This window comes from Zerene cesonia, chromosome 13 (assembly GCF_012273895.1).
Source record: "Zerene cesonia ecotype Mississippi chromosome 13, Zerene_cesonia_1.1, whole genome shotgun sequence".
In the NCBI taxonomy this organism is placed as follows: Eukaryota; Metazoa; Arthropoda; class Insecta; order Lepidoptera; family Pieridae; genus Zerene; species Zerene cesonia.
Window position 1 is genome coordinate 1,097,174 of NC_052114.1, and position 24,734 is coordinate 1,121,907.

The 24,734-nt window shown below is 32.4% G+C and overlaps 1 protein-coding gene across 3 annotated transcripts in view; it reads right to left on the bottom strand.

The window, feature by feature from the left end:
* Positions 1 to 769: 769 nt before the first annotated feature.
* The window catches only part of LOC119831242 (glutamate receptor-interacting protein 1), a 181,604-nt gene continuing 157,639 nt past the window's right edge, over positions 770 to 24,734 (bottom strand). For 2 of the 3 annotated variants that reach the window (XM_038354533.1, XM_038354535.1), the window contains 15 exons: positions 18,280 to 18,489; positions 16,983 to 17,227; positions 15,937 to 16,229; positions 15,060 to 15,235; positions 13,842 to 13,934; positions 12,329 to 12,485; positions 11,583 to 11,809; positions 10,466 to 10,611; positions 10,015 to 10,357; positions 9,645 to 9,803; positions 9,185 to 9,316; positions 8,401 to 8,889; positions 7,657 to 7,856; positions 5,965 to 6,072; positions 770 to 3,900 (listed from right to left, as the gene is read on the bottom strand). In XM_038354533.1, the coding sequence (XP_038210461.1) occupies positions 3,829 to 3,900; positions 5,965 to 6,072; positions 7,657 to 7,856; positions 8,401 to 8,889; positions 9,185 to 9,316; positions 9,645 to 9,803; positions 10,015 to 10,357; positions 10,466 to 10,611; positions 11,583 to 11,809; positions 12,329 to 12,485; positions 13,842 to 13,934; positions 15,060 to 15,235; positions 15,937 to 16,229; positions 16,983 to 17,227; positions 18,280 to 18,489 (3,050 nt within the window). In that variant the 3' untranslated portion in view covers positions 770 to 3,828. The remainder of the gene's footprint in view (positions 3,901 to 5,964; positions 6,073 to 7,656; positions 7,857 to 8,400; positions 8,890 to 9,184; positions 9,317 to 9,644; positions 9,804 to 10,014; positions 10,358 to 10,465; positions 10,612 to 11,582; positions 11,810 to 12,328; positions 12,486 to 13,841; positions 13,935 to 15,059; positions 15,236 to 15,936; positions 16,230 to 16,982; positions 17,228 to 18,279; positions 18,490 to 24,734) is intronic. The other variant, XM_038354534.1, reaches the window with a different exon arrangement.

Consider the following 24,734-nt stretch of genomic DNA (forward strand, 5'->3'; position numbering starts at 1 on the left):
TATTAATGTGTAGCTTGAACCATTGATAAATTATTAAATTAACAAAATATCGACCAAGTAAAGGGCTATCAGAAAAAAATATCACTAATAAACGAATGAACGGCAGTATTTTTATGGAAATTTAACCTCACAGTGTGCAGTTTCCTATCAACGGACAATAACGTAATGTTTCATTTTAACGTGAGTACTATAATATTGTTTTTTAAATTACACCGTCTCCCACAGGATTGCTAATGCACTTTAAAATATTGGAAGTATTGTATACATAATGGTATTTTACGCCATTAAAATTTTACTATGCATCGTAAATTTCATCATATATTCAATAAATCTAACAATGCATTATATAGGATGGAATCGAAATAGTTATCAAAATTTTCAACAATTATTCAATCAATATAATAACATTGTGTTATTTGAAATTATGTTTCATGTTAGATAATTATTTTAAATAATTTATAGTTAAATTTGTGCGTTTATGAATAAATTACACTAAAATACACATTACCTGTAACAAAACAGGGCCTACACTCAACTAATAAACGATTTTGGTGCTTTTCCTTTTTACACGCTTTTTATTAGCTTCACCTGTATGTTTGTATGTTTGTTTGTAACCGACTTCTTTGGGCGCGATTTTGACCCACTTTAAACGGCCAGATTTCGTTCAAACTTTGTAGATTTATTGAGGACCGATGACAATACACTAATTTGATAAAATTATTCCATTTTTCAATTTACAAAACATGATAAAAGCGTGTTTTTTTAGTTTTTTTAAAGTATAATAATATATTATTGATTCAATATGAATCGTAATAAATTTTATTAAAAACTCTCAACTCACAAATTTCTTTTTATTTAGCAATAGTACTAACTACATTCAACCAATCTTCCTACACAATAACATTGGAGAGTTTGATTAAAAATCATTTTTTGCTGATTATCTCAAAATTTATATAAATGTTCAATTGAAAGTTTGTGGAAATTGGTTCCTTTTAAAAACTTTTACTGTTATGTACTGTATTATGAGTACTGTTTTTGTTTAAGAAATCTATGCTTGGACTCGTAGGAATAAAAAGGTAACAGGAAAAGAAATTTTTTACGAAAAATTTTTTAGTCTCATATTATTAATATCCTAGCACTTTGGTTTCAGCTTAAGTAAAAATAAAAAATATGTAAACATTTATTCTTTGGTGTCAAAAACTAATGAAATATCTTATTGTAAACGAGCGATGGAAGCATACAACAAAACTGAATATTGCTGTCTTATTAAAGCATATAATATATAAGACAGCTTTACTAAAAACGTATTCATAAAAGTATATTCAAACGAATATAAAATCTATTTCATCAAAGGGTCGAAGCTATTTTTAGATTCTATCAAATGGATGCCTTTCCACTAGACGGTGACGGACCCAGAATAAAGTAAAAAAAAGAATGAATGAGAGTCGACAAACATTTCTGAATGAAATGTATGTGTACGTCATTTTAAAATTTTGTGGTGTATGTGTTTTATCAGCTATTTAATATACAGAATAAATTGCTTCATTTGAATAAATGTCTATTAAAAAATCAAATAAAGTATGTTTTGGTAAACACATTTAAAAGACATTTCGGATTTATTGTGGTTATTGATGAAATTGTCAATATATTAAAAAAACACAGTCCCTTTTATATAAACAATATAATATAATGATATATATTCCACACTTTTTTTAGTTTCACGCCTTCATCGCTAAGTTTATGTAATCGTACGACAGCTGGAGGACTTCACGATTCTATCTACGCATCAAAATAACCAAGCCAGTTCAGTAGCTAGACGTTAAGAATTTTAAAATAGATATTTATTTTTGGGCATACATATCAAAATTAATTGTTATTTTATCAGCACTTATTAATATAAACTCAACTTGTTTTCTACCGGGTAGTGGAAAAGTCATTGCCTATAAAAAACACTATCAGTCTGAATCAACAATAATATCACTAGTTACAATATTATTTATACATACATACTGTGTTAATTTATATTTATAAACAATTAATGATTAATTTTACCATACAACAGCAACGATCAACCATTTTCATACAAATTTCATATGAAATATATTATGATTGAATAAAATACGTAAGTACAATTTAAGTACGTACACTAGTTTATTACGACTTACGGCATTACTACAAAATCGTTATTGTTACGAACTACCCGCGCCAATAAAGAAGCGAATATTAAATTGCAGCCTTGCATTTGTCTCGCTTCAACGTTAGAATGCTTAGTATTCTATCTTGTTCGCACTACATGACATGAATATTTAATTTTGATTCTTTATGAGCGCGGAGTATAAACGATAGTAAATTAGTTGCAAGTGATAGAAATTAGGATAACGATAAGCTAATATTTTATTAAATTTACGAAAACATTGCCTAACCAATGTTAACACTAAACAATAATAATTAAACGCGTGTTCGTGGTAAATATTCGTAGTCCTATGTTTTGTGGTAAGGCCGCTAGTGTTTACATTCTAGTAGGTAAAAGTGGAAAAGCTATACATTTGAAAATTTAATTTTTGAAATAATATCTAGATACTCAATATCCAAATTTTTCATCCCGTATTATGGAATAAAATAACTTATATAAGTTAAAAATTATTTACACAATATAATTTAACAGACGTTTCGGAAGATCAACAATAGTTGCCAGAATCTATTTTAAAATATAGCACAACACAATTTAAAATGCTATATTTTTGGAAGATTTTAGTAATACAGATAGCAGGTTGGATGAAAGCCAAACCGAAATGCAGTCGACAATATCTGGGCAAGTTAATTTATAAAATGCATTGTCACAATGAGATTTTGTTGGTGAATAAATGTTTGATAACATACTTCTACTTACAAACTGTAATGTGGGAAAAAAGATACAACTGATTTACAATTATTGCAACAGCAGTCTCGAAGGTGTTAGCGTGGAGGGTAATTTCAGAGTGACGCTCACAACACGCTGCCCGTCGGTGCCCAAAACCGAAATGTCTATGAGGCGTTTTAGAATAACACACAGATTATCACTTTACATACGTTTCGGCTGTCAGCACGGACGGTCCGCGTTGGGTTAGCGTGACACTCAAACCAGCCTTTTTGATTATATGCTGACAGGAGTATCTAGTATGTAATTACCGAGGCCATAGACCTAATATACTAACACACCGTCTATATCAGTGGCATAAACAGGGCAACTGACGTCTTCTTCTTGTGTGTCAAAAATAGAGGTTTTTGTTGTTTGCGTCGAAGGCAATATTTGGTTCATACCAACGATGACCAACGATTTCTCCTTTTGTTTTGTTTACAAATGTACTGATAGAATTTCTGATAGTTAAATAATTTCTTGGCTCAGGTCTATCAATATTCTTTACAGTCGCTATGGACAAACATACCTTCAAATAATTAAATCAATATTCAATTACAATTATAACCTATACTTATTAAACACTCGTGGAATCATAAGGAACACTTATAGAATTTACATCTCTAAATTACATACAAATGAATTACAAATCATTTAATATTCTGTGATATATTTCTCTATCTCCCTTATTTACTATATTATATGAAATTATCAAACACACTTATTAGGCTTGAAAGTCGAAAGGTCGTAAAATGTCACACCTTATTATAATAATCACCACGTTAAGCTCACTGCACAATATACACAGCTGATAAAATTACTTTGAGCACCTACTCTGATTTTTTACACCTATAATACGCACAAATAAATATGCCTAGAATCACTTTATGATTGGCACATTTTAGTGTCAATGTTTAAAGTCGGGTTATACCCTAAATAGTTTTTGTCACTATGCTACTTTCACTGGGGCTGGAATTGTCTTCTATGCGGATGTTTTTGAGGTCCTGAAAGGAAAATTAAATATGAGTTCATGTGACAATTTTAACTCTTAAAAAGCGAAGTTTCGAATTAGAACTTTATTTTAATGTCAAGCTCTATCGCTGATAGTATTACCACAGATGTGATAGATGATACAGAATGCATTACGAGTATAGTATTATACTATTATATATTACCCATTTCCAAACCTACATTTTATATCTGATCCTTATGTTCAGTACATTTCCTAGTACCTATAGTATGATAATTTGCCTTTTTCTAATAGCTTCCTACATAATTTAATTTTTTCTTTGTAACGCAACGTAAAAGGATCCTTTAATGTTATTTAAAATAATCTCATTCGTAAGTAATTTATATGCAGAAAACAAATGCTTCATGTTAATAAATCTAAAAGCTTTCATCTTTTGAATAACTGGGTTGCTTTAAACATTTAGTATATTTTCCATTTACTTCTGCCCGATTTGTTTCGCATTTGAATAATAAGTAAAAAGCCGATGGCTACAAAAGAAAATATTGTATCGGTTAAAAGAAATTGGTTAACCACTCATCCATAAAAATGTTTCTTGGTAAATCTGTAAGCTTAAGGCCCGATATTAATATTTGTCCTATTTTTTATTGAGCATACATTGTATGAGTTAGGAAAATCAATTTGCGAATTCAATTTTCTTTACCTACTACAAAAACTCCACCTTTTTATTTTAGCTCAGTAATGGCTGAAAATACAAATTTGAATTTAGAATATAAAATTTCGTCCGAAATTTCGCAATATTTTTTCGTAATCGAAGTTATTTTGTTTAAAATACGAGTAATATGTTGAAATATGTATAAAAAGAGATTGGAATTATTATAATAAAGCTTCGATTAGAGGCGCATTATTTAAAAATAAAACAAAGCATTGGTAAGCATTATTTTAAAATTATGATCAATTGTATGTAAACAATATTTTAACAAGGCTAATATAAACTAGTTTATAGACATACTTCAAAATTAAAATAATTATTTGATGCGTAATTGTATCGCTATAAATAGACCGTAATTTATTTTCATGTTTTTACCGATAATTATGCTTCGATAAATCCATCAATATTTGCCGACGAAGCAATTTTATTACTTTTATATTAATCATGAAAACTAAAATATATGTTTGCATTCCGTGGTACTTATAGTATGCACTTTACATTATATATAAACTCTTTTATTAAGAAGTTTTGTCGGCCGCAAAAAAAAAATAAAGCAATGAAGACGAATTGAGAATCATTATTATTTAAATGGAAATCGGTTTAGAATAAGTGAATAAGTGAAGTGATCGAAATATTAGTGTTCAATATTAAATGTTGATAAAACCGCCTACCCTAGCCCGAGAATATAATAAGTTAGCAATCTACAGAGATAAATTGAATCTATATTTGAATCGACTCAAATATTTATGTGACAAAGGAATATCTTTTGATAATTCGAATTGCTTGACCAAATCATAGGGTTTCAGTAGTATCTTAAAAGGAAAGATTCAACCCTACTATGCAACCCAAGGTAACAAAATTTTACCGATAAGTTCGTAATTCGCTTACGCTGCGAAAACCAATAAAGACGTATAAAATAAAAAGCGGCTGCGCTCACGTAGCCAAGAAAGAAAAATGAAGACAACCCGAGGTTTTCGCAGGATAGCTGCTGTTCTCGTCGGGCATACTTTTCTTCCTTTTTCATGTCATAATCGACAAAGAACTGATTGTATACGTTAGCAACGCTCATGAATATTTGAAGATGCCTTAATCTAACGGATTTTCGATTTAATAGGGATTTTGATTCGATGAGTGAATTAATGGAAAGGAATATAAAAGGAATAGGGATAAAAGTCTGTCTAGAGAAGCTGGAGTTCTCTAGACACAGTAGCACTCACATGTTACTATGTGATACTACGTATTGTGATTCCCATTTTCCTCGGTGCGCGCTGGTCCAGCGCGTGTTAAGCTTACTCGACTCCTACATTTCAACTGGAACTATTTCTTTTATGTATGCCTTTGCTTATTACTAAGAAATTGTGATTAGTGCTATTTGATACTGATTCTTACCCTGGAAGTGGCTAGTCTTTGAACGACTATTTCAAGCCGATCCCCCGCTGACGCTATCAAGGGCACGGTTAGGCAGCAATCGTAGTCGACAGTTCGTGTACCATTCACCTGATATAATATAAACATTTATTTTATATTAAATATAATATGCAAACAACTTTTATACGTCCAAGTCCAATATCAACTCAAAATTTTTCGTTTTATTTTCCATGAAGTCTAAGAGGTAGATACAGTCCGTGAGGCATAAGCTGAGCTTTGCATTTGTGTGTGTACATAGATATTATAGATGAGATGACGGTTTAGAGCGCGGAGCATCCTTTGATTGGCTTATACCGGTTTAAACAGTTTTCTGTCTAGCGGCCTGAGGCGACGCCTGAAGTCATCGATTTCTACTGTACTTTTGACGGCCACCCACACATATGCAAAGCTCAGCTTACGCCTCGCGGGCTGTAGTTACAACATTTGTAAATTTCTAGAATATAATAATTATGCGTCTGAAGTGGACAAGATGCACTATAGATTACACAATTTCAACTGTTTTAAATAGAAATACAATATTCAATACAATTTATATTGACCGTGATTTTGAATTAAAAGTGAAAATATGTTAAAGTACACAATATGCATTAAAATTTTAATTTCAAACGGATGAAATATCGCCTCAGTACTCAAAATAAACGAGCAAACATAAAGTTGACACTCGACCTGAATTCTAATTTCTGGTGATTGATTTACTAATGAAGTTTATTCGTTCTACTAAAACTAATTAGAGATTTTATAGCAAGCTGTTCTTGTGTTTTTGAAACTCTTAGGATGTTGGATGTTGGTATATATTATATTAATACGAGCATAAGAAATCAAATATTATAATTTTGTTCTTGAGACTAGATTTCTGCGGCGTCTCCTAAAGAGATAGTCCTGGTGTTTTCCCTACATAGTTCCCGTTCCCGTGAGAATCCTGGGATCACATCTAGTCTATGACCTTTCGCGGGTTAGACTATCTATCTATATTCCAAATTTCTCTATCCAAATCTATTCCTGAGCTTAGCGCGTTCAAGTAAACAAAAATCTCTTTAGCATTATGTATTCATTATAGATACTAGTATCGCTTATAGATCATACTTGTAGTTGAGAATCTCGTGAAAATGTCCCTGCATAGAAATTCTCATCCCTTATTTCACACATTTTGCATACATTTTCATTCAAATGTAAGCGGAGAACTGATACTTGTATGATTATTAGATTCAAATTCACTGGAGTAATTAATTATGCTATTATTCGAATAGTACAGCAATAGCTATAACTATTGTATTAATTGATAGACAATACATCTTGTACACGCTATCTACGCTACGTAGGTAATAAAACATGAATTTACAACTCAACATAACGCCAATCTATATGCTAGTATAGTATTTAAGTATCTGAGCCTGTGTCTATACTAAAACTATTACAATTATAAAGAGTTTAAAGTTTTTGCGTTGTAATCACTAAACCTATTTTAAAAATCCTTTACCAATAGAAAGTCACGTTATCTGTAACATAGTCTATATGTAATTCATTCCGTTTATATCCCGGGTCAATCCAAGCGGGGACGAGTGGCTTGTATTGCTATAAAAGCTATTATACTTATCGAGTGCTGACGAGTCAAGTATAAGTCAAAAGGTTGCAAAAGATTATGTGAGAGCTCACCTGCAGAATCCTATCATACGGCCTCAACATCCCAACGATATCAGCGGGACCCCCTTTCCTTATCCTATTGATGTAAACACCCCTTTCATACAATCCGTCGGATACAGAAAACCCATAGTCGTCGTATATTGCGTCCTTGTACAAAATCACGTGATGAACAGAACCGCGGGCTGGTGATAATGTTTCGCTGCTGTAGAGACCTGTAAATCAAGCACGCTTAATATTCCTTTATAACTTTGGTAATATTTGGATTGTTATTAAAAATAAATATGTGCTTCCAACATTTTTAACCATTTTCAATAAATGAACAGCCGAAAGTAATCAAAGTTCAATTTCAAATCTCATTTACAATCTGAATAAAATAACGATGATTTTATAATGTTAGGGTCCCCGGAAGACTTACACAATACGCAAATAAATACATATAATATAATTGGTTACAGTTCATCTAGTATTTTCTTGTATTTGATTTTCCGCGAGTATTATATATACTTAACGGATATATATTTTTAACGGATTTTTAAATGTGTAAAATCCGTTATAAGTTTTTAATTTCTAAATAAAGTTCTTCTTTCACAGATTTTAGTTTGCACTTTCATAAGTTTTTAGTTATTATTCAGTTTTTAATATCACTCTCTACGTCATATGTATTGTGTTATCCATTTAACATAATATCTTATCTCTGTATATATTCGGATTAAAAATGCATTTCGGAGTGTCCATGTTCATAACTTCGTAACTCACCTGGCACGTCATTTTCATATATCGGGCTGGAAAATTGAAAACTCGAACCAGCCACATTCTTCATCGGCGATTTCTGCGGCGTTGTCACAGTATATATCCCATTATTGAGGTAATCAGAATCCCAATTGGGTCGCCTTCCTTTCGTTACCATACTATAGGGACCCATTTGTACGTAATCGCATTTACACGACGACCTTTCCATGTTATGGAGTTGGCAATCTTTCATATTGCTAGTCAATATTTCGATTTGCTGTACATCATCTTCCCTTGTGTTTTGTTTCTTCATCGTATTCTCAGGTATGATACACGTGTTCTCGTAATGAAATGTTTTCAGTGAATTATTGAGCGAATAATTCGGCAAAGGCAGATCTTGGACGAACGTGTTAAAATTGGAAGCCATAAGTTTGTCTTCGTCCGTCGGGGAGTACGGTTGCTTATCTATTATTCGAGTCTTGTCTGGTACCGCGTATTCGATTACTTCAGAATTGCCTGCAAATTGCAAATAGAAAATTTATGAAATAGTCTCTGTATCGAAATAAACAAAAGTCGATTGATGGACGTTATTACCATGATGTGTTGAAATGTTTGGGATAAATTTGGCGATACTTTAACTTTTCGTTCAGCAATTTATTTTATCTATACAAGATTTAAAGATTTCTGTTTGATTTTTGTTAGAATTTATATTAAAATTTAATCCTTCATTTTGGAATATAATAACAATACATTAAATTTACGTCATTCGTTATCGATATCTCTTTAAACAAAATAACCAAGGAAATCATACCACATGCAGCGCTAGTGCGAACAGGGGTATTTTGGTCCCAGGATTCCACAGCACTATCATTGGAAAGCCCTGGACTGGAAGTGGAATGGCTGGAGTCCCTAACGCTGGATTCACCGCAGTCTATTACGGCTCCTAAATAAATTTATGATCTATTATTGAAGGGGAAAATTTTTGCAGTCTCCACATTCACTCAAATATATGATAAAAATTAAAATTAAAATTAAAATTAAAATTAAAATTAAAATTGTTTGGTCTAAATTACTATGGCGTCCATGATAACATATTCGATTAGTCTTCCTAAGTGATTAAATATTACACAAACATTTAACTAACTTTTTATCTAACATTCTTAACACAAGCATGCATTTACAAGGAGTGTTCCAATCAGAAATAGTATTTTTAAGGACTCTTTGTGAAAGAAAGATCGAAATAATTTAAATTTGAACTTAAAATCTCTTACCACCAGTAACTTTTCTGCACAATTGCATCTGTATTCGTTGTCCACTTTGCTGCAGAAGTTTGATTGCTTCAGATAATGGCTTGTTGAGGACACTTTCACCGTTAATGCTTAATAATTCATCACCGATTGCTAATTTACCACATTTTTCTGCTAGACCGCCTAAAACATTTAGATTAAGATTAATTTTTAATGCAAAATGACTTTAAATAACTTTGATACAAGTAAAAATGTTATCTCTTTATCCTGGGTAAACTTAGAGATTCCTTATAAATTAGAAATTTAATTATCTATATATGAAAAATCTACATAAGCTATAATTTCTTTGGATATAAATCAATTATATCAACTTAGTTTTGTATTTTTTACAAACCTTCAATTAGTCCACTTAATAAAATAGGTTGATTTACATCCTCGCTGCCTGCAATTGTTAATCCCAAAGGACCATTAGCATCTTGCCTAATAATCTCTGCCATAAACACAGCTGTTTCAACATGTCTTCCACTATCCTTTCCACAGTTGTTAGGACTATTCGTATGACCCGAATCTTCTTCACTATGAATAACAGCTTTGGTTTCGACACTGCTAAAACTTTGAAGTGCTAGTTTGGCGTTGTGTTTATGTATGTTCGACCAATCTTCTGTCAAATCCCGTTTTCGGATTTTTAGAGTTATTATATCTTCTGGAGAATTTTGAAGAATGTTAAACGCTGTGTCCTGTAAATGTTATTTATTCAATATTGGATACTGATGATAGAATTAGTCGGACTTACGTTATCGTACACACTTATTGTTTAACAGAAATAACCAGTTTTAATGAATTACCAGTGACAAATTATGAAGGGGTTGACCGTTGATAGCCAATAGCTGGTCTCCAGCTGCAAGCGCACCGCTCCGGTGTGCCACGGACCCTGGTTTTATATCTGATATCACCATGGGTTCTTCGTTGCTAAGTAACTTTTGTTTACAACCTGTAATTTGTGTATTTACCAAAGATTAGGCTTTATTTTAGTATTAAAAAAAAAATAAGTAAACAAAAAGGTGATCAAATTTCATATATTTTGTTTGTATTTCTTTTTTCGAAATATTTTAAGAGTGTTGGTAAATAACAATGATAAAATTAACTTTTATTTTCAACTAACCTATTTGTACGTAAACTGAGTTTGTCTTTTGTAAATGAAACTATATTCAGGTATACGTAGCAAGTACTAAGGAAATATCGTATTCCGTGAATATCTAACACATCAACATTCGTTTTATCTTTTCGTGTCGTTACGGGAGGATGGTCATCAACAGATTTTTATAATCAATCTATATATATAAAATTCTCGTGTCACAGTTTTCGTTGCCATACTCCTCCGAAACGGCTTGACCGATTCCTCTGAAATTTGGTAAGCATATTGGGTAGGTCTGAGAATCGGCCAACATCTATTTTTTATCCCGATATTCCTACGGGATACGGACTTACGCGGGTGAAACCGCGGGGCGCAGCTAGTCTAATATATAAAATTCTCGTGTTACAGTTTTCGTTGCCATACTCCTCCGAAACGGCTTGACCGATTTTGATGAAATTTTTTGTGCTTATCCGGTATCTATGAGAATCGGCCAACATCTATTTTTCATACCCCTAAATGATAAGAGTAAGGCAGAACAGCGTTTGCCGGGTGCAGCCAGTGAATTTCTAAGAATACGTAAAAGTATTTACATGTTTTTTTTGGTTACCTCGAAATCTTGTTTTCTTTTCATGCGTATAATGAATAATTCTTCATAAAATATTACCACCAATCGCATGAAAAATTTAAATAACTTCATTATTTTGAACGCTTTATAGTATTGAATTTGTGATTCAATATTATTTTCGTAAAAGTTTTTATTGTCAAGGTTAGGTTTACTTTTATTTAAGAATATGAATTGAGATATATTAAATTTGAACTAGACTTACCAGTAATTGTAACGCCTAAACTAGCAGTGGTTTTTGCAAGTTTAACATTGAAGACACCGCTAGACGCTTCTATGGTATTAGGCATACTGAACTCCACGTTTAGAGTAAGGTACTTTGGGTTGTGGGAATCATTCCTCCTCTGCAGTATTTCATTGGCAACGTCTAAGGTGAGATTCTCGTGCCCATTGATAGACATGACTCGGTCTCTGATTTGCAAGCAGCCAGATCTAGTGATAAAGGAATAGTCAAGTTTAGTCAATTTGTTAGTTGAAAGACAATTGTCAGAGGAAAATTCTGATCCATTGTTTAGGACGGAATACCTACGAATATATACATGGATAGTTTGTAATCAATACGATAAATTCATTACGTGACATCTGCTTGAAATGGTCATTAGTATTGACAATCAAGCTCGACTTTTCTTTCCACAAATAAAAACACGTATTTTTTATTAATCTTACTTTTCTATTTTTTCACGTAATCGTCGGCAATGAAGCTGGTGGATCACCTGATGGTAAGCGCAACCTCCACACCTTATTTTTTAGAACTTACTCTTCTACAAGTGGATTGAGGTTCAAAGGATGAAGAATGATGAGAGCAATAAAGGAAAGGACTGATAAGGGTACGGAAAAGGATAAAGGACTATAAACCCTAACAAGTATTTTAGCAATACTATCGCCATACATATTATATCGTTGGATGCATGCAGTAAGGATTTTTTTTTCCTTTTATATATGTTTGCTTACCTATAAGCTGGTGATTGCGGTGCAATATGTGATAGGATCAGACTTGCGTTTTCCTCGTGCACCACCAACCCACTGTTTTGTCCTGGAGGGACTTCTAGCTGTATGTTTAGTGATTCCGTTCGGCATATCCCCATATTCATGTAGTTCTGTTGACTATCTGTTGGATGAATTTAATGTTTTGTTTTTTATTTTATTGTTTCTCTGTTGTTGCACATACGTTTCTAGTTTGTTTAAAGATATCGGCAGTAAAATTTTGGAGTAATTTCAAAATTCTTGGTGAACATTTAAGTAATGAAAAGGTACGCTGACTTTAATTTTTAACCATATCGTCGTAAAAAAAACTTTTGGTTATAACCTATGTATTAATAGAATAATATTTGAAATGCATATTAGAATGCATTAGAAGACAACATAAAGTTATGAAAAGGTGTTATATAAATAAAACAATAAATTTTTTAATCCATTGACAGAAGGAGACTTAATAACCTACATAATAAAATTTTCCCTATCTGAATTAGTACTCTTTTAAGATGCTACGGCAACCCATCAGGTACCACAAATATACCCTATAGGTAATAATCGTATTCAAAACATCGTAACATGTACGAAATGAGAATTTTGTTGATTCTTCCGAAATGTTGTTTAGTATATTAAATTAATAAAGATAAACGACTAGAGTCGGTATAGAATAATACATCTATAAAGCACAGAATTAACAAGATTACAGGCCTAAACAAACAATGTGTGGGTTCTGACGGTTGTTTTGGACAGACAAAATATTGTTTGAACGTAGCGAGTTTTTGCAAAACGGTGCCGAAATTGTTATTCTTGGCAATAAATTTTCTAAATTATTCCAGCTTTTCCTGGTTTTTGTTTAAGCGTCTTTTTGTTGTGATTTATAATACTGTGCTTTACTGCTTCGTAATATAACACATATTTAATAATAAAGTTCTAAGCTGGTGTATTTGTGAAAAAAAGTTAAATGAAATAGAGACTTTCTTCACAAACAAAAATGATTTTTTTTTTTGGTATTAAGTGTAATGAATAAATTTGAATAAAACAGCACTCTAATGCAATTGTAACGATATGCTATAATATTTATAAAATACTAGAATACAAACAAGACGAAAATAGATATACATATATAACGGCTCCGCCCAGACAAAGTGTTTAAAATTTTTAATTGTTATTATTCCAATCCAAGCAGAAACAAATCATATTAAACGAATAATGGTCTTTAGAATCTACTCAGCTATTTTTGAGTAATTAGTGAAAATAGCTATTTTCATACACGACATATATATATGTTATATAAGCTGTGTTTGATTTTACGCGAGTATTACATTTAGAAATTAAAGACTCTTAGACAGTCTCCCGTGACCATGCTCGCTGTAAAGTGTTCGAAACATCGGGTTAATAATGTAATGAATAAATCGCGTTTAAAATCCGTTTAAAAGTCTTTAATTTCTAAATATAATATATATGTAACCATGAAACTTATGCGATATCTTACCATAATCGTCAGGGATACCCAGTTTCGGCATCGAGCTCTGTCGGAACCGCTGGCGATGTTTCTTAGGGTTCAAAGTGCCGGATATTGAGTTTTCTGTAAAATACATCATGGCTATCTGTTCAAAACAGATTCGTTTGGATCCATCACATTGTTGTTATGGAAGTGAACTTTAAGAATACTTTTAATACGAATTTTGAGTTTATTTCAATTTTTAATACCTCAGCGGTAGATTATAAATAAATTTCACACAGCGCCATCTAGTTCCAAAAACATTAGTGTGTACAATTGAATTTTTGTTTTTTTTTTTATTCATAATTACGTATTTTTCACACACATTTGAATATTCAGATTCTAAAATGTCAAATATCATCACATAATAGTTTTATGATAACATAGTTCGATACACTAACTCTGAGCATTGAACCAATTGCACCACCTAAGCTTTTAGGATTTCACCTACTTTTCACCTTCGTATGGTTGATTGAACCTTCTTTTTACTACAGTGGTTGATCTCGGCTAATAAAAACCACTCGGTCAGGGCATACAGGGCTAATCACCTGCTTGCCGCAAATCTCAGCTAATGAGAGTTTTCTGTTTACTTTTTTAAAATCAAAATGATTTTACAGAGAATACCGTGAAGCCAAGACACATTTATTATCCTATTATTATACCATACTACTAAGCTTACTATAAGGTGACTATTTATTGAAACCCATATAATTAGGAAGTTAGACAAACTGCTTGAACAATATTAAACACAAGTTTCGATGTTTCATCCCACTGTCAATAGTTTGGAAAGCAGTAGTTTCGGTTTATTTGGACTAACTCATGTTCCATACATAAATTACGCGATGTTAGACCTAGGGGAATGTATACCTTGTTTAAACAGTAAAGCGGCATCACAGATAATATAATACCATCCGGAAGTTAAACTATGTTAAATATATATTTCACTAACGTATAATGTTGATATGTTTCATTTAATGAATTTCACCTTAAAGCGGAAAAAATCAAAAGTATTCAATTAATATAATTATTTACACTTAAACATTATTTCACTTTACCGTCATAAAGGTTATTGACTTTGCAAATCTACATCAAATAGTAAATATTAATAAACTATACAGGCTAAAGATTACTTAAATCCATACATCTTAATCAATTTATAACAGCAAGAGTAATATTTCGATAAATGTAGCAATTGTAATTAAAATCAACCTCTAGGAAATCTGCCTCCGTGCGCGAGTATATGCCTCGGAGCTATGTGCAACCGAGTGTACCCAGGCTCACTATTCTCCAGGTAACACATCACTTCTTCAGCAGTGTAATTACTGCCTTCGATCACATGGTCATCGAAAGCCAGCAGTTGGTCACCAGGGTGAAGGGCCCCACATCTGCAATGAGATGACTCTTAAAGACTGAATTAGAACGTTAAAGGTACAGGTCATGACGCATTGATAGGTATTCATTTAAGTTGAAAGTAAATATTTAAAATGAGTATAAGAAACCTCTTAAAAAGATTCAATTCATTTAGAAATTAAAAACTTTTTAACGGATTTTAAACGCTATTTATTCATTATTTTATTAACCCGACGTTTCGAACACTTTACAGCGAGCGTGGTCACGGGGAGATTGAGATGTTAAATGTCTTGAAGGTCATCCAAAAATTGTTGTTTGTGAACCTCCTCCTACCTCCACCTATTTCTCCGAAGTGGTATGTAGAGTGTTTTTTCTGGATGTTGACCAAATCAAACACAAGAAAATACTGGACTAGATTAGACTAGATTTAATTCATTTTTTATTTCGTGAAGAAAAGTAATTTGTAAATTTTTGAAATTAATAAATGAATGAATGAACCAAGTACAATGTATTTTTTAGTTAACTTCACTAAATTTATACTAAGACCTTTATTTTATTTCCCTTGACCAAACAGGGCAACACAGAGAAAGCAATGCATATAGTGTGATATGGAACAAACACAAAACGATTCTAAACTTATAAAGTGTCGTCTCGTGAAAACAAAAAACAAAACTACAATCCATTTACTTCTGTAACACATAAACGTAAAAGGATAAACAAATGGATAACCCCTCACCTGTCACTAATGCTTGCGGGTAGAATGCTATCAATATAAATAGCATTAGAACTCCCCACACGTTGATACGTGTCAGACCCCGAGCTATATACGTCATCGGAATATCGTTGATTACCCAAGAACAACCCCAAGTCTTCGTTACACGGCCTCTCAATTTCAATCAGTAAGGGTCCAGTGGCCAGTTTCACGGATTCCATAATGGATACATCATACTCAATGGTCAGGCTAGTGACTTGTGGGCAGTTTTGTAAGATCTGGTGGACTTCTGATAGCGTTTTGTTTGTGAGCGATATCTGTGAGAATATTAAAGACATTGTAAATAATATTTCTAAAGGATAAATCTTCAAAGTCAGAAGGAGATTGAGCAACTTATCATATCAATAATGTTTTATATTGTCTTTTTTGTATTGTATACAAATAAATACAATTGAAAAAAGGCTTAATATAAATACATTCGTGTTAAGGATTTACATAAAATATTCAAAAACAGTAAGCACATTTAAAAAACTACATTGTGTTCTAATGTTTAACCGATTTCTGAAAAAGAGGAGGCTCTCAATTAGGCCGATTTTTTTTTTAAGTTTCTTACTAAGAACTTGCGATTGAATGAACCGATTTTAATGATTATTTGTGTTAATAACAATAAACTTCAATTCCTATGGTTTTTCATATGCGTCGTATAAAACTATTAATTTATATGTTTGTCATTTCATTATCAGTCTCTTTCTTGCACACTTTTGATTCTTATCCTAATCCTAATCCTATCCTACTCCTAATATCCTAATTCCTAATCCTACTAAAATAATAAATGCGAAAGTTTGTAAGTGTGTGTTTATTGCTCTTTCACGCAAACACTACTGAACCGATTGCAATGAAATTTTGTATGTAGATAGCTAAACAACTGGAATGACATATATACAACTTTTTATCCCGATATTCCTATGGGATACGGACTTACACGGGTGAAACCACGGTGCGCAGCTTGTACTAAATAATTTTCTTACTTACTATACTTTTGTTTTTACAAACCCGTCTTCTCAACTTACATGATCAACTTTCAAAAGACGGTCACCAGGTTTAATTCTAGACGTGTTATAGGCGGCACCTCCAGGTCTGACATGCGTCACAACCAAAGGCTGAGCATCCAAAGACCGACTGTTTAGTACTAGATCAGCACTAGGGGCGGAGTTCTCTGGATGACCTCCTCGTATTGTGATTCCAAGGGACCCATTTATCTTTTCTACAGGAACTTCAGCAAGCTTCGTTGTTATGTACAGGGAATTTTGAGACGCTGTAAAGAGATTTCTTTCAACATCGAAATCATTGGAAACACTGTCTAGAAAACGTTAACTTTAACAAATCGTGCTGGTTTTGAATTCCTAGAGCATTTATGTGGTAATGTAATGGTATTGACATTTATTATTAAATTTCCTTACCAAATTATATAAAATTATAAACGCACGACACTAAAATAACCTTATATTCAGATTATTTTATTTATATATCTCATAATACCATTAGAATGAGCGTACATGGGTACGCTCATTCTTATGGTATAAAAAATACTACAAAGCACACAAATGCAAAAAATATGATACAGCACGTCTGCAACAAACATTCCCGGAAATTCCTCGCTTTCCGAGAATACTTAACCGAAAATGAATATTTTTTCGCCAACAGTAAAAGGAAGCTTTCAGTGGCTCAACAAAAACACAACGTTAAACACAGGCCGCGTTTACGGGATAATTAACATTAATTTGTTGAAAAGTTGGGTAAAGTCGGTTTTTGTACGGCACGCTTCTATGATTATGTTCGTTATGTGGTAGCTGGTAGTAACGTTACTAGTACTTTACATTTTATAAGATTCTACGTGAGATAATAGTGTCTAATTTAGCAATAACAAATTGCGTATACTATGTTGAGTCTGATTCATAGTCATAATTGTGAGAGAGTAACAGGGAACAATTATAAAACAATACAAAACAATATTAACACCTTGAGACTTTTTAATTATATTGTGCTATACTAATAATATGGGGAAGGTACTGATATCTTTAATACAGGTTACTCTGTAATCTAGCAAAGATATCGGTCTTGAACCCTTAATTGTTTGATATCCATTTGTACTGTCACCGTGATGTTAGTACATATGTAACTAGCTACCTAATTATAAAGTTACATTAGGTGTTTGATTTATTAAAAAAATTGATTTGATAAAAGAATGGAAGGAATTGGAAGACCGATGACCATTTAAGTTACAAAACGCAAAGAAAAACGATTCACACTTATAAAAACCTGTCTACAGATAAAAGTCGGATCTCTTTTCAAATACGAGTATCGTACCATAATTAGGCATATAGTATTCGACTTCCAGCGATGCCCTCTCTTCCACGTTATCCAACAACCGCAGCACTTCATCGTTCGTGAGCCTCGCCGTGGAGATGCCATTGACGCTGCAGATTCTGTCACCTGGAGCCAAACGGTCTGACTCATGGGCTACTGAGTCCTTTGTAAAGCCCACTATCGATGGTATCACTCCTGGTTCGGAACGACCTGGAACAATTGTATTAAAAATTATTTGAATAAAATATTTAGTTTTGTTTACTTTTTTTAATGAGACGATCTTCTCAATTTGTTAATATAGTCCTCGTGACCAAATTTCTCGCACGGTGGTCAATTTCTAACGAATCTAGTTAATATCCTTGGAAGTATCTGTTCCTATGTACGAGTATGTATGTACACCTTTAAAACTACACAACGGATGTTAATGTTTTTTTTAATAGATTGAGTGATTCAATAGGAAGGTTCATATGTATAATAACATATATGAAACGACTTCAAATTAAACACGTGCGAAGCCGCGGGCAAAACCTAGTTGAAAATAACTTCCATATTAATGTATCCTTGAATTCCTTGTCCAATTATCTTAAATGTATAATTGTTTTTAAAGCAGAAACAACATTTCTCTTCCGTAGTTATCCCTCTAGATAAGTTTTGGAAAAGTGTCTCATATTATAACTATATACAAATGACGTCATATTCGAATATATATAAATTTGCGTCATCAATTAACCTTCGTTGAAAATGAATTTTAATTATCATGATTAAATAGCAATTATCCATTTGAATGTTAAAAAGAGTTTATTAAAAACAAATCTTAAAACGTTTGTGGCTTCCATTAAGCCCATTAAAGCATTGTTAATTGAATTTTAAAAGCTGAAAATTTGTATATGAATTGCGGATAAAACTGTCACTGAAAACTTTAAAAGCCTTTTTTAATGAAAAATATGATATCAACTTTAAATTGGATCAAATGTTCTATATACGAGTATTATACTATGTTATAAACTATTTCTTTCTGCGGCTGGTTAATATTCATCTCAATTCCTTACAGGAGATTGTATCTAATAGACATGGGGAAATCTTGCATAGATACCCACGGCCTCCGGAGATAAAGCCGTGGGTTATGTCGGATTCCTACCGACCAAAACCCCACTGTGTTCCGTCGAGCCACTTAAGTGAAGGGGCCACGGGAGTTGATTAAAATTCGTCCGCGACCCCAACGACAGAGTACCTACAATCACACTATCGGAAAATATAATTTTCGTAAATCTTTCCATGGAAATCGATGGTGCTTTTTCATCTGTTATTTATTTTCTACTGACTATAACCGACACAAAAATCCAAGCTACCGAGGGATCTTGGAATTCATTTCTTTTTGACAAGACATTACCATTATTGCCATACTAATGTTTTATTAACTTGAAAAAACTTTATTATTTTTTTTGGTAAATACATTACATCATAATCATATGAGATATTGTAAATTATGACAAACGAGGAACGTTTTAACAATGTTTTAAGAACTTTTTAAGAACATAAATATTGGATAAGCCCATGGCTTATATATTAAATCAGTTTGTAAACAAAAATTGTCTACGTATCTTCTATATTAAATATAAATTGCTGATGTTTACAAAAGGCGTTGTAAAATACACCAAGTGTAAATATATTTAAAATTCAGTAGCCCAATTATCGATAAGATCTTCTGTGGACACAATATATCGAAACTTTATCGCGGTCGGTGTAACCGTTGTCGAAGTAAAGACTTATCTTGCAACCTGCCAAGTTTCGAATTAGCATTTCTCCTACAGATTATAGATACATATTAGATGGTACGCTATTGTGATTAATACAAGCGTTGAACATGAATCAATCATTAACCTTTGGGTATAATTCAATTGTACAACGTACAAGCATATACAAACCTATGGCCCTCACTAATAACGTGGCCTTCCATTGGCAAAATAATTTTTAATATCGCTGCAGTAAATCCTCTTATGGTATACACAAGGACGTTACATTAAATTTAAATTTCGAATAAAAAGTGCTACATGTATAAAGGTTTTTTTTTTAATCCAATTATAGCATTGAAAGCTTTGAGGTTTTAGGGTTATGTAGTAGAAGTGTACAAATGGAACTGTATTAGAAGACTGTTTCGTGCTTTGCGGTTATTAGCATCGTTCAATTTATTGTTGTGTGCATCATTTGTAATATTATCATCTTGAAAGTTTAACAATCTCGGTGTCAAATTTGTAATCAACTTGAGTCTAATGATGATAAATTTATACGTTATAGCTTATTATTTCACTTGCAGCAGACTAGGCCTAGTTCTTCTTTACGGAATCCTTGGACTGTCTATGGAATATAGAATGATCCCATTTCACATGGTCAGAGACGGACTATACGGGTTTATTTTCTTTATGAGTATGTAGATTTAGTCACGAATGCAATTATTTAAATTATGTTTAAAGGGATATACCTTGATCTTGCCAACAGAAAAATTGACAATCGACTCGAACATTTACCGATGTTTAACTATAGAATTTATAAAATGAAACGTCACTCCGAATGGTTGTTTCAAAGTGCGCGATTGTGTTCAACACTTACCTACGTCACGTAAATTTTTACGGTGAAAATTTAAGGTTACGACGACGCTGTTTTACGGCGAACGCAGTAAGCAGTGAACGAACGAAAGAACATTATAAAAGTGGCATCTGTTATTTTATTCTGGAACATTCTGAAGATTTCCAATAGAATTATTGGTGGACTTTGATTGGAGAGAGGGTTTTGTATGAATTTAGCGCTTGTAGGAGACGAAGAAATTTAATATAAAAGATCTTTGTTACTTTTTGCACATTATGTTTTTAGCTTGTTGTTTCTAAAAAAAACTCTTAAAACTTATATTGAATAAATATTTGATAAATAAAATTAATACGGCCCTACAGAAAAGCGATTGAGATTTGCAGTGATCTCTATAAGATATTATGCTTGTATTATATATGCTATCCTATAATGAACACCCTGTTATATCAATTTAGCTTGCCAAGTCTGACAATTAACATTCTAAGGGGATTTTGCATAATATAATATACAGCATGTGAAGGTAGTTAGTATGCCAATTGGAATCTACTATATTGAGGTTGGAACTAACATCGTATTGGGATGTAGCATTGCTAGGTATTTGCAGCCAAGGAAGCTGGTGTAATCCTCATATTATTTCAAATAGTGAACTGTTTTTTAACTAAGATCGGTTTAGTTATATAGCAAATACAACTGTAGGTACAGCATATTTATTACCTAGTAATAGTTAAGAAGAGAAGAAAAATACAAGGGATATGAAAAAAACAACCAAGTGGAAGCGCTTAGGTCGTTTGTGTCTACGAACATACGAGTATTATGTAAAAAATTATTTGTTTTGGTAAGTATAGGTTGTCGACTATGGAAGGTATGGGATAAAGATAAGATTAAATTTAGAACTGGGTATATATGAAATTATTATTTTTTTCTATATATTTGACTTTCCAATATTATAAAATAAACATACATACTTTAAATGATATTGAAAAAAAAAATACATAAGAAAATACAAGTTCCAATAAAAATCGCTTAAAAATAGAATTAGTCATAAAACATTCGCCGCTCGTATTCAAAATCAAAGGAAGCTATAATTAGATTTTCAACACGCGACAAAATCGTCAAAATGGATCTAAAAATTCTGCCGTTGAGTCACTTTGCGTGACACTCGTGACTCATGGGGTGTTCCTGTTAAAATGGATTCGTGAAATATCATTTTAAGTAATCACATCTATCTATATATTAACTAGGTGTTCGCTCTGGTTTCTGTTGCAATATTTGTATATATTACTAATTGTATCATAATAAATGTGGATTTCAATGTTTTCAATTAATACACCAAAAGGACGAGATTATGGGATTTGCGTGAAACAGGCTCGGAGGACCACTCACGAATAGTTGCTGGTTACGTACATTTTAATTGTTGATGCTAAGCAGGAATATTAGAAATTGAATGATTAGTGAATAACAACTCTTTAATTATAATTACTTATTATAAAGACTGTTTTGTCATGCACACAACAAATCGTATTTGTAACGTTTACACCGATTGTTACTTACTCGTACAATATCTTATGAATAGCTTTTACTGACAAAGTTTGGATATAAGATGTTAGTAAAACAAAATTAGATAAAGAATGTACATTAAACATGCGCAGCAAACAAATATAAATGCGTAATGAATGATTTAAGAACGTCATGAAAGAAGGTCTTTTAATATAATATTTAATTCGAATAAAATCGCTTTTCGTTTGCGAAGTGTCATATACTTAAAGCTACAATTATTTGAGTAATATTCTCGATTATGGAAGTTAATTAACCACAAAGACATTGGAATTATATTTTTCATAGCAACTCATAAATCTGCTTTTTAATTGTATTTCCTTCACGATTTTAATGAAAAAGATATTCTCTGAATATTAATTATGAAAAGTTGGAATTATTCGTCACTCGTTAATTATTTATTCAATATATAATTAGTGAGTGAAGGGGCATTTGCTTTTTGGGCGTCAAAGGCTTTCTCATATTTTAATTTAGTACCTTTAAAAATAAAACGGGTGCAATAATTATGGAAATAACTGGAAATTGAGTTTAATAATCAAAGCAGAGTATTTATTTTATTTATTTATTATATATTGCATTTATTCAAAAGGCGGGAATAAAAAACAAACAGGGTAAAATGTTGACACTAAGTACCTATAATAGGCGATATTATCGCTTTAGAGTGATTTCTTCCGGAGACAAGGTTGTGTAACTTTATTTTTTTTTTCCAAATGAGAAAAAAACATGATTTGGGGTTGATAGTCATTTGAGAAATATTCCAGCGTTTACATGTCTTGTTCAATTTTATTCAAAGTGAACAAGCACGTGCGTTGCAACCGATGCTTCTACTTAAAATCGTTGAGTCTTCAGTGTAAGCGCGGATCAATTTAAGGCCTAAATCTCACAAAATATAATAGCGATAAGCGATATAGTTTACAAGCGCTTGATTTGTAGTGGTAATCGTGTGAGAATTTAGATATAGATAAACATAGAGTGCTGCTTATTAAAGACAATTATGCAGGAGCATGCTCCAGCACGAAATGGGCCAACTAACTACTTATTACCTACGCAGCTAAGAAGGTACAACCACCACCACTACATAACATCGGCATATAGTTGCTACCACATGCCTACCCAAAGAATGTTCCATAAACTAACGTTTATTTGTTTCTAAGATAATTTGTTTGTAAGTAGTTACACATGCACATGTAGCACATGCCTAGACCTTCAAATCTTTAATGCATAAAACAAACTAATAGAAACAAACGTTTATTTGTTCCTAAGAAGCTATGATTAAATTCAGTTAATTTGTAACACTGATTGCTCTTGAGATGAGCCGCGTTTATCGCCACCGCTCGCCAGTGGCATAAACGTGACCTTATGTACTGCAACGGTGCGATCTTATGAATTAAAGATAGATCACGTTTCGCTTTGTCGATTTATTTTTACTTTAAGTTGACGCTTTTAGTAATAGCTTTATCATGTGTTAGTATAATATAGATATTAGATGGGAACACTAGTAAATTTATTGTATTTATCTAAAATAACTAGTCATGATAAATGTTATTTAAATAATATTCTATGATAGGTTAACGAGATATTTAAATAAAACAAGTAAATGCTATTATTTAAAATTTGTAAAATAAATGTCAATTACAATTTGCTCATAAAAGTTTTTATAAAAAACAAACATACAACGTAATTTAATGAAGCTAGTTCCTAGCTATCCGGTTCTGTCTCGTCTCCACAGACCATAAGGGAATCGTGTCGTAAGCAACACAATTTTTTAAACATCTTCCAGAAATTTCTACCTCTTTAAATATTACAATTGTCGTAGATGTGCTGACGTAGATCGTGTTCTACTCCCCTTAAATTATACAAATCATCATCATCATCAGCCCATATACATATGTTCGCACTGCTGGAACACAGGCCTCCTAGAGTTCAGGCCATAATCCACTGGCCTGGCCATGTGCGGGTTGGCAGATGTCACATGCCGTCGAACTTTTTTGATTTTTGGACATGCCGGTTTCCTCAGAATATTTTCCCTCACCGTTTTAAGCAGCGATGATGTTATCCACATGTGCAAATAAATTGAAAAAATCAATTTATTTCCTGCGCACTCGCCCGGTCTCGAACCCTGGCCTATCAATTTTGAAGACCTTGGTCCTCACCACTGAGCCATCACTGCTCAAACCATACAAATACATTAGCGTAAATACTACTCGGGTATACCTCCATACGATTAGCAAACCTGTTTCAGTCCCGAGTACGAACCGATTGATAGTTTTAATCGTATTTCCGTGAACGTGGCTGCATATATTCAAATCCTCCCTGAA